Source organism: Siniperca chuatsi, linkage group LG19 (assembly GCF_020085105.1).
Source record: "Siniperca chuatsi isolate FFG_IHB_CAS linkage group LG19, ASM2008510v1, whole genome shotgun sequence".
In the NCBI taxonomy this organism is placed as follows: domain Eukaryota; kingdom Metazoa; phylum Chordata; class Actinopteri; order Centrarchiformes; family Sinipercidae; genus Siniperca; species Siniperca chuatsi.
The window spans coordinates 24,413,209-24,424,271 of record NC_058060.1 but is presented as its reverse complement, the minus strand read 5'-3'; the positions used below and the strand labels follow the sequence as shown (position 1 = coordinate 24,424,271).

The following is an 11,063-nucleotide window of genomic DNA, read 5'->3' as shown; positions in this document are numbered from 1 at the left end:
TGATTCAGTACTTTTACTGCATTTGTTTAATTGTACTTTTTATTTTACTCTTATCTATTTTATAAAGTGCTTTGTAGCCTGTTTTTGAAATTTTCTTAACACACCAAAAGTTTTTAAAGATCCACGATAATAATAATAACTTGTTGCCACTATTATTTTCTTTATTGCTCCATATGACAATCATGACCTCAATTAATGAAAAATGCCCATTATAGTTTTCCAGAGTCCAAAGTGAAGTCTTCAAATTCCTTGTTTGACCAACAGTTAAAAAACCCGAATATATTAAATATATATCAAATAGAGCAAAGAAAAGCAGAATATCACCTTTGAGAAGAAGTCATGTTTGAATGTTTAGCATTTTTGCTTGAGAAGTGACTGAAACAATTATTTATCAAAAAAAGTTAGATTAATCTTCCTACTAACCGTTTTAGCCCTAGTTGCAGCTATGATGCTTCGTTTGATCTCTTTCTACAGCGAATATTAACTATTCATAATACACCTGTAGGAACATCGAGTCCCAGTGAAATTATCATTTTAAATGATCAATTTTTTTGAAAAAAAAAAAAGGAGTCGGCAGCGGGCCTACAGCAAATCATCAAAGTTTATTTCCTGCACATTTAAAAGCAAATAAAAGTATAAGCTTTTATCTATGAATGACAGCCCCATCATCTTAGAAAAAAACAGACCTAAACATCAGCCCGGTTCTGTGGATGTTCGAGTACCAACAAGCCTCAGCTGGGTGTTAATGTTTGGACCTCCTGCTGTTTGTCTGCAGTAAATTTAAGGACACGACAGAAACCAAGAGTTCCCGTCCAAACACTGAGGTCAGTTACTGACAGAACCACGACGCTTTAAATGCCACCACTCTGCAGCACAGGAACTATAAAGCCCAAGGCCTGCAGAGCGAGTCAGTGTCGCCCCCTAGTGGTAAAATAAAAAAAACAGTGCACACCCCCCCTCCCTTCGGTTTAAACCCAATCTGTCACTCAAATAAATTAGCTTGGTAATTTTGCTCTCAGGTCATCATCCATCAGCTAGTATTTACACCAGTGCTTCAGCCAGTTACACATTTTTACAATCCAAAGAAAACAAAAAGACTCAAATTCACTGTTTGGTGAGTTATTTTCTGATTTTGAAAAAAAAAAAAAAAGCTGCGTGAGGAGTGAAGCCAGAACGAGTAGTAGTAGAAAACAGGCACACGTCGAGGGTTTGGAGATGTGAATTTAAAGTAGAGAAACCAAACTGTTGAGCTTGTTCATGATAACACGGCCTGTTCGCTGACAGCGGGTGTGTCCACATGATGAGGCCCCTCAAGCTGAACCTGTGAATTTAGGGTGACTTAAACCACTTTAACGCCAAACCTATTGTGTGTCTGAAGGCAGCGTTAGACTACAAAGCTCGGAGGTCAGCTGAAGCCTCGCAGTGAATCAGTAACGATGTTGGATCAAAACATTTTCAGAAACCATCGTCACAGCCCAGAAAACTACACAGTGATTGTTACCATGTATACGTTCTTGCAGCTCCTTCACGTTTCTTGTTTTTGACACTTTATTTTGGCTGCCTGTGTCACATCCAAATTTAAAAATCAACACTATGAAATATGAGTTCCCTCATGCCGTCTGAAGGATTGTGTACTTTCACAACCGGCTCAAAAAGTCTGCAGGAGGCCTCGACTCGGCTACATTTGAACAGGAGGACGGCTCGGAGTCCTTGCAGCCTTTTTGAGGAGGAGCGTCAGTAGTGTGCGAACGCGTGACAGCCGACGCCAGGATCAGACTCTCCTCAGGATCTGTGCGGTGACATGAGCGAAGGAAAAGCAAGAAAGCAGAGACGGCGCAGAGAATCTACAAACTCAAAAACTGCATTGAAAACAAAATAAATCCAAAACAAAAAACTGCATTTGTTACCGTTACCGTGGCTCCATTACACACCAGAGTAGGGCTGCAACTAACAACTACTTTCATTATCAAGAAATCTGCAAAACACTTGTTGATTAATCATTTGGTCTAAAACATAGAAAATAGCGAAAAATGTCCATCACAAGTTCCAAGAGCCAGACGACGTCTTCAGATTGCTTATTTTGTCTGAACAACAATTATAAAGCCAAAGAAATTCAGTTCACCAACGTATGAGACAAATAAAAGCTAAATCTTGACATTCGTGAGGTTGGAACCAGGGCATTATTCTTTGACTTTTAAAATCGACTAACAAAATTGTTGCTGATTAATTTTGCCGGTTGAATTGATTAAGCCACTGTTCGTTTCAGCCCTACACCAGAGAGAGAGGTAAAAAAAAACAACAACAAAACAATCAAAACTGTCTCACAATGATCACATCAGCAGTTATCTTACTAAGGCGTCAACAAACAAATAGTATCTTAAAGAAAACCAACAACCTTTAGAGAAAAATGTCCTCGCGTGGCTTTTAAACCAAACACCTGTTTCAGGATGATGCGTTTCACTTCTCTCCCTCCTGCGACAGCTTCAGAAAACTGTCATCGTTAAACTAAACAGAGTGTGTGTGAGTGCGTGTGTGTGTGTGTGTGTGTGTGTGTGTTTTGTGTTCAACAGTTTTTAAGCTGAAAGTAGAGAGCCAGCCATAGCTGTGCTTGGCACTGGTTAAAGTTTCTCAGAGAGGGCAGAGTGCGCTCACGGCCCTCCTCTTCCTCCTGCGCAGACGGGTGGGTGAAGTTGTGTCGCCGTGGTGCCGGGCGCCCGTCACTCATCTGAGCCAGCCGAGCGTTTCTGGCTCCTTTTGCGAGGAGATCTTCTGGGAGACGCTTTGTCTGGAGGAGGAGGAGGAGAAACACTGAGTGCGACTGATGGATTTTAACAAACAAAAACACCTCCGACCACTGAGGTGAAGCCAAAGTCACCTTCAGTTTTATTTTCTTGGAATTTGGTTAAAAATGGTAGGTTGACAATTTTTCAAGTCTGTGTTAAAACGAAGTCACGTGCCTATATGAGCTTTCAAACAGGTTTTTCTTGCTATAATCATTTCTCCTGTTCATGGACTCCAAAGTGTATCTGTACGTTAAATGAGGCTTCAGCCGTCTGAGTTAGTTTAGAACTAAATTCCCGGCTGGCAGCGTGTTAGCTGTTAGCTCGTCAGCTACATTAGTTCACCAACTCGCCCTGTCACTACTTTACCAAGCTTCTACAACCAAATGTTGCACATGAACACATGCAGATGATTTTACGGAGCCACTTTCTGGTGCGACCGGGCCATAAGACAGACACATAAATCACAGACGCAGCAAAACTTAAAGAGGAGAAGTCATAAGTCTCTATATACAAACAGTCCTGAGACGAACTCTAAATTAGAGAAATCACCTGTGGGGCAAATGTTAAAACTAAATATTTACTGCTACTGTTTTAAAACTTTAGTCATTTGAGGTAGAGATGCTCCGATTCTCAAACTGAAGCTTTTCTTTAAGCCAAAATACTTAACATATCCAGTCATTACTGGACAGATTTCATGTCTCCAAACCCACACGAATAACTTCATTTTAATCAACATGGATTAATAATAATAATAATAATAATAATAAATTCAGTGGGATGGGAGGGAAACTGTGTTTTGTTTACCTGTCAAAACACTTTAATAGATCAGAGCATCTGCACCATTATGGGGAGGGAGCTAATTTAACAAAAGTAAAAGATTTCACACTCAGTCCAACATCAGCACTGCATTTATGCTGGCGCAAACACACACACACGACATAAAGCAGACCTCACCTCTGCGACTCTGCACTGAAGACGCAGGTAAACATGACAGCGAGGAAGGCAGAGAGAGAAAGAGAGAAGCGTGAGTGATCCTCATGCACAGTGGAGGTTAAAGTTCATTCAGAAACAGGTGAAGAAGGAAGAGCACAGACACACCTGCACAAACACATCAGCTGATTCTGTGAGGAAAGAAACATCATGTGAAGGTTTCAGTGTTTGGGCTGACCTCTCGTTATTCTCAGGAGGAACGAGTTTCTTTCTTCATTAAATCATTAAAGTAGTTTTGTCGTCATTCTGTGAAATATTTTGTCACCTTTTTTGGTAAAAGCTCTATACAAGATGTTCTTTTGTGCTCTACCACTTTATTGACAATCATTGAAACTTTTTTAAAGCAGCCTGTAGTTTTTTTTTTTAACAACAACTTCCCCACTGTATGTCAACACTGATTTTAAAGCCTTTTTAATTCAATGAACTTTCATATCGTTTGTTTTAAATTTTCTGACAGTTTTGTTTGTGATTATAAAAACATACTCAAACCTCTTTTTGCATTTGCAAAATATGCCAAACGTCTCAATGCTTCACTTTAAAATGGAAGTACTTTTCCTAAATGGAATATTGTCTGAACTTAGTAAAAGTTTCCTGATTGATCAGGATTTATTTCATCTTTCAGGACTTTGGGCTCCATAAATATCTGATCTAAATAAGTCAACAAGGCTCAGAATCTGAGCAGGCATTCAATACCAGCGTATCCAATAAAGACAATTCAGTAGATTCAAAAACGGTCCATCTAACCTGTTAAGACATTTTGACTTGACTGTCTTCCGCAGGTTTAAAGTCTCTGAACGTTTAGTTTCATAGTGAACTGAAACCAACAGCTGCATGAAAGCTAAAGCTAACATTGCACAGAGGTGGAGCATCTAGTCTGGGTGTGGTTTGTAAGGAACGAAGGTGCAGAAAACAGAAGCTGGTACTCGAGCTGACGAGTTCACGGGACGTGTGTGAGAGCAGGATGGGACGCATACGTACTGATCTGGTTGAGTGTCTCCTGAGGGATCCAGCTCAGGTCGACGTCATTGTGGCTGGAAGTTCCCATTTCCACCTTTGGAGCTGGACGCCTCCTCTGTAAAGACACACACACACACACACAGTGTAAGAAACCTGCCATGTACACTCAGTGTTGCTGCTGATGCAAATTCAACACGTCCTCCATGTTTACCTGCTGTTACAAACTCAGTGTAAAGTACATTTCAACAGTAGTATATCCATTGGTAAATCAGTCTTCGCTGCCATCTTTGTCGTAGTTTGAACAGCCTTTCGATCACCTACTGAGTGTGACTAACAGACGTCGAGTTTCCTCATCACAAACTCAGTTTCTGACTAGAACCTTATTTTTAGGGTTGCAACTAATGCTTATTTTAATTACAGATGCATCTATCAATTATTTGTGTTTAAATGTTTAATAATTTAGTCTATAAAATGTCAAAAATAGTGAAAAAATGCCACAACAGTTCTCAGAGCTCAAGGTGACGCCTTCATATGTCTTGTTTTGTCTGACCGACAGTCCAACTCAAAAGATTTTCAGTTTGCAGATAAATAAAAAATCAGCACATTCCCAAGATTTAAAAGGTGGAAGCAGTAAATGTGTAGCATTTTTCTCTCGATTAACCAACAGATTTAAAAACAACTGGCTCACTGTTCTAAACATGTTCAAGTCTGACTGGGATTTTTGAGTACTGCGATTTGTTTTCCCAGATACTAATACTTCAGCGTTTGTTTGTTTGTTTTTTTAATATCTGTACCTTTCTGGACTCCATCAGCTGGTGAAGGCCTACGACGACCAGCAGCCCGAGGCCTGACAGGAAGACGTACATGAAGATCCTGGGAGAGAAGAAGAACGAATGAAGATTCAAGAGGGAGAAGAACGGAAGAAGAAAAAAATAAATCAATGTACCACAGAAATAAATAAGCAGACAAGCAGAGTAAAGTAAAAGTTAAATACACTCACGTCTCTCCATCTAGTCCATCCTCTCGCTCAGTGATGGTGACCGTCTGGTTGAACACTGCATCCTGGAAAATGTTTCCCTACAGAGAGGAAGAACAAGAAAAAGGTCGTTAAGAGAAAGAGCAAAAGCAACAACAGAGAGAAAGGGAATAATAAGGGAAAGAGGAGAAAAAGAGAAAAGAAAGATAGTGGAGAAAGGTCAGAGGTCAGCTGCCAGCAGTTGTTGAAGAAAGAAAAACAAAACAGATAACTCTTTCTTCTGTAATCACTTGAACTCTGTCCTCCTTATCGTCGTCTTTGACAAACAAACACATCTGATCAAATGTACAGAAACCGACGAGTTTAACAGGCAGAATAAAAAAGGAAACCTGGACATTAAGTGTATAACGTTGGTTGTCCTCCTTCGCAGACGTATTTCTATGTTAGTAACAATTTTAAGAAGCCAGAAGTCTTTTGCCTCCAACTCTTATTGTGTGCAACAATACAGGCGATCACACAAAATTAGGACTGGGTATCATTGTTTTTTGACATCTTACTTTGAGGAATACAAACATGTTTTCTACAAATCCCCTTTTTTTATTTAATAAATAGAAGCCAAAGTTCTTCAAACGTTCTTTAAGCACAAGCAGGAGTACAAAAACTTTGCCTAAAAGGGTAACAATCACGCCAGGAAGTCTATTCGACAGTTGTGTAGAATCAAAAAGTGCTGACTATTAAAAACAAACAGATTCCTGCACACTGTCAGTCCTCAGACCTTCGTCAGGTCACCATATATGAATTTTACCCGATGAAGGTCTGGGCACTGACAACAGACATTTCAGGCCGTGAAGACGACGACAGCATGTGAATTTTTAACTCTAACTCGATAGAGGAGTTGTTTTCAGCCCTTATCTGGAGACTCCTCCTCTCCTTACACTGCTGTCCTTGTAGTTGAGGTTGATGACGAGTCCGAATGGCCGCCCTCCCATTGGTTCTGCGGGGATGAAGGAGTACTCAAAGGTGGCCTGTCTGCCGGAAGGAACCACAGTGCCGAGCTGGAGAGCGGTGAAGTTCTGGATGTAGAACTGGTAATCCTAACGGGGACCAACAGAACCAAGTTAGAAAGAGCTGCACGGAAATGCTTCGCTGGTTAGAGCTCATTCATCATCTTATTTGTAGCACTCGACCCCGAGAAGCTTGTTCTTGTGCTGTGGGAGGGAACTGTACTGTGCGTTTTCGTACCTGTGGGTAACGGAAAGAGGCGTCCAGAGACTCCACAATGAAGTTCTCGGACCCCTTGTTGGTGAAGCCGAGCAGGAACTTGACGATGTTGTTGGCAGGGAAGTCTGGAGAGAAACAAGAATGTGGATCAAACAGTTTTCGCTGCCCAAGAGAGAAGAGACACACTGCAGAAATGACACTTACGTTTAGAAAATTACCTACATGTCTTAAAACACTGTCTTTTTCTTTTTTTTTTTTTACTGCCATCTACTCTTTATCCAGTCCTGAGCTGCCACAGAGGGCAGAAAACTTTAGAGAAAGTTACCTTCTCCTTTGACGAACAGGATGGTGGTGTCAGCGTTGGGGGAAGCCTTCACCTCTCCAACCAACGCTTCTTCCTCTTCATCTTCTTTTTCTTCCGTCTAGACACACACACACACGTTTAATTTCTATAAGTATCAATACGAGCCTCATCTGAGGGCTGTATATAAGAATATACAGGTTAACTAACACTCATCAGGTATATCCTACTCATTCAGATTTTCTTTCAGTTGCTTTTAACTCCACTAAAAACAGACGTGAATAAGAAAAGAAAAAAGGGTAACGATTATTTTCGTTATCGATTTATCTGTTGAGATGTTTTTGGTTTATTGTTTAGTTTATAAAATACCAGAAAAGAGTGAAAAACACCCGTCGCAATTATCTCCCCGAGTTCAAGATGACGTCTTAAAATGTCTTGTTTTGTCTGGCAGTTCAAAAACAAATATATTTAATTTAAAATCATATAAAAAAGCACAAAATTGTCACATTATTCAAGCTGGAATGAGCGAATGTTTGGAATTTCTGCTTCAACAAAAAGCTGTCGATTAACTCTGTCTGTTGACTAATGGAAAAAATGGAAAACTGCCCCGTTAACTCCACAATCCACGTGCTTAATCAAACTGCAATACTGCGTCCCAGTGTAACAAGGTATCAATAATGTGTTGAAAGACAAAGTATCACAGTATACTGCTGTATTGATTATTTAGCGATATTTTTAACCCTGATGTGATCACTCACCAGTTCCACATTCTCGTCGTCTTCCACTTCCACCTCATCGTCCTCGTCCTCTGCCGTCACATCGTCCACGACGTCTTCATCCACAGCCTCAGCCTCCTCATCCTCAGTCAGGTCCTGGGCGCCCACCTCCGGCCCTGATGGAGCGGGAAACGAGGAACGTCGTTAAAACACAAGCGTTCTTGAAATGAGCTTCAATGTCGTCAGTTAGATGGCACACAGTGAAAAAGGGAAAGACTCCTTAGAAACAGTTTGTCGGAGAGCTCTTTAACCTTTTTGCCACCGAGCAGCAGCTGGAAAAATCCGGTAACCCAAACAATAACCACTGAGCAAGGCGATGAAATGGTCACAAAAAAAAATGGCCGTAAGACTGTAACTTCCTTCTGTGGTTCAACTTGTTTCCACATGAAAAAGGGTGTTTGGGTGGGACTACAGATTTGACTGAAAGGGACAAAGACGTGAAATGGATACTGATTGCAGCCTTTCAGCATCATTCGCCTCCTCCTTCATCCCCACTTATGAGGGAGGAGGATGGAGAAGAGTACAGATATTTCTTCATCTTGGGCTTCAGGTCAAACTGCACATACACGGAGAGCTGCCAGTTATCTCGACGCCCATCACCCACACCTTCAACCCATCTTACTTACATCGTTTTATACAATGAGAGGTGCTGCACCCAAATTCACATTTTATGGGATGGAGGTTCTGTCCACGCCATGATGTATAAAATCAAAATGTGACCATTTTATTGTAGCACTGTTACGTCAATTAGAAAACTCCTGTTTTGTCTTGTTTTACACATTTTGGCAAAATTTAGCCTGACATACTCTCAGGTGCCAGAGTATTTGGTACACCTAGGTAAAACAAATCCAGTCAAATACAACAGCCCTACTATAAACCCTACTACCTTCGTGAAGCCAAGGTTGAACGGCATTTGATGTTTTATTCTTTTATATTGATGAGGGTAGACTAAATATTAGAAACAGTAAAAAGCAACATTCAACAGCAGCCTCCAAACTGACCATATAATCGAAAACAACGCGTCTCTAATACAGTTACAAACTGAACAACTTGACGAAGGTGGGCAGGGCCGCTGCATTAGTTTCAGCTAGGTGTACTAAATAAACTGGAAACTGAGCGTAAATGACATCTTTGGAAACTTGAACGCTACATTTGAAATAACATGAAGCGATAAACGTTTGAAAAAAGCTTGTCCAGGTCAGTATCCAACACAAAATACAAGACGATGGGTCGCTCCAAATATGAGTTTTCATATACGCTCCCATTTAGAGTTGGGTGAAATGACAATATATATCAAACATCAGATTTTCCCACATTGTTTTTTATTGTGGTAGCTATCTCTTTAACACATCTGGGTGTATTAGATTGTTGTGGGCAATGTTGCACATCAGTGAACAGAAACTCTTTATGGTCATATTTGATTTTTTTTTTAGGACTTCTGCATCGATGTGAGGAAGTGCCTTGATTTATCAGGTATTGCATTTACTGCATTAGCAAAATACTGACATCCCTGATGGTTATTTCATCCATCAACAAATTCAAAATCGATTTTCTGTGAAATGTAATATATCATAGTACAAAGCGATCTTGCATAAAAAATATAAATGTATATAATTACATATACCATGATAAGAGCGTTTCATCCATATTGCCCACTCCTATTGCACAATTACATCAATAAATAAATAAATAGTAGAAGCCTTGTGCGTGATTTTATACACATTTTGCTGTGGCTCCAATATATGTTGTTTCTGTATAAACTTTTCAGTCACGTAGGTTTGAAAAATACTTGTTCAGGCAACATCTGCAGCAACTTTTTAATGAGAAAGCATATATATATAAGCAGAATATTACAGTTAATCAGATCTGCTTTACTGCCCTGTTCAGCCATTCACACTGTATCCTCAACAACTGCAGATTTATAAATAATCCCCCCACCCTTTTACCACTTAATAAAACTGGCTTAATTCAAATTTAAAATGCTTGGCTGTTGAAATGATACTTACATGAAGTTAGTGGCCGTTTAAAATAACAGCCAGTGAGGCTACAGCTATGTTAGCCTAACAACATGTGACATTAGCCAATTTAATGCAACTGTTATACGTGTGTGATAATGACTGTCGATATTATGTGTAGTTACTTAAGAGTTTGGACTTCATTAAAATTAGTTTAGCTTGTTATGTTTCCAGGAAGCTTTTGAGTGACATTTAGCACGTTAACAGAGCCACTTAGCTTCCCGGCTAACAGCTAATAGGCAGACAGTAAGGACACGTCAGTCTAAGCAGGCGGATAAACTGCGCGCATGTAGCAAACTGTGGCTCACATATGTTGACAATTAAACATTCAGAGAAAGAGACGCTACAGACAAATGGTTCAGAAATACCTGAAAGAGTTAAGAAGCATTTTTATATCCACTATTACTTTCAGCTAGCACATGTCAAATGGAGAACGGCCTTCCCCTTTTTTTTCACAGCAGCTAGTTAGCTCAGCAGCTAACACTAGCATGTTAAAGCTTAGTAGCTAATTAAACACTGTCCCTTTTTCCTCGCCACGGTGAACAGCCATATCACAGACATACCTTTGATGAGGATAGTCGCCGGGAAAGCTAGCAACACTAGCAGCAGCAGTTTAGGTAGAAATTTCATCATTTTGAAGTCGAAATCAGTGCGCTCTCATTCAGTGTTAGTCAAGCAGCCAAGCTGTGAGCGCCGCCGTGCCGCTTCCGCTAGAATTAATGCGACGCATGCGCAAACGACACTGACCAGTAGGTGTTGCGGCGAAGATTGTTCACCCCTCGAATTATGTCTCCCTAGCGCTGCCCTCCGCGGTTGACGTTAGGCGTCGTGGAGCTAGCTAGCTGGGGCTAGGGTAAGATTAGGTTGAGGTTAAGCATTTTAGAAGATGTCTCGCTAGGCTAAAGGCTAATGTCGGACAGGTTAAATTAGGGGGAAACACAAATCGATAGGGAAACACATTTCGACACAACACCGGAACTGCAGGCTGGCCAGAAAAGCTGAATAAAAAATAAACGTTATTTCATGACTGCTGCTCAAATGACA

At 40.5% G+C, this 11,063-nt stretch overlaps 1 protein-coding gene across 2 annotated transcripts; it reads right to left on the bottom strand.

The window, feature by feature from the left end:
- Window positions 1-583: 583 nt before the first annotated feature.
- Window positions 584-11,055, bottom strand: ssr1 (signal sequence receptor, alpha). 2 transcript variants are annotated; one of them, XM_044176087.1, is made up of 10 exons: window positions 10,583-11,055; window positions 7,987-8,120; window positions 7,253-7,349; window positions 6,949-7,052; window positions 6,642-6,800; window positions 5,731-5,807; window positions 5,525-5,603; window positions 4,752-4,845; window positions 3,738-3,752; window positions 584-2,785 (listed from the first exon to the last, which is right to left on the bottom strand). In XM_044176087.1, the coding sequence occupies exons 1-10, from the start codon at window positions 10,650-10,652 to the stop codon at window positions 2,718-2,720; spliced, it is 897 nt and encodes a 298-aa protein (XP_044032022.1). In that variant the 5' UTR covers window positions 10,653-11,055; the 3' UTR covers window positions 584-2,717. The 2 variants fall into 2 exon arrangements, with proteins under 2 accessions (XP_044032022.1, XP_044032023.1); XM_044176088.1 differs by lacking the exon at window positions 3,738-3,752 and having other exon boundaries at window positions 10,583-11,043.
- Window positions 11,056-11,063: the final 8 nt, after the last annotated feature.

Bases quoted from the DNA above. Each gene is read 5' to 3' on its own strand.
- ssr1 (XM_044176087.1), bottom strand. From the start codon at position 10,652: ATGATGAAATTTCTACCTAAACTGCTGCTGCTAGTGTTGCTAGCTTTC. The intron at 8,121-10,582 runs GTATGTCTGTGA...CCGCTCCATCAG, and splicing joins GGCGACTATCCTCATCAAAG to GGCCGGAGGTGGGCGCCCAG. The intron at 4,846-5,524 runs GTACAGATATTA...GTGTCTTTACAG, and splicing joins AGCTGATGGAGTCCAGAAAG to AGGAGGCGTCCAGCTCCAAA.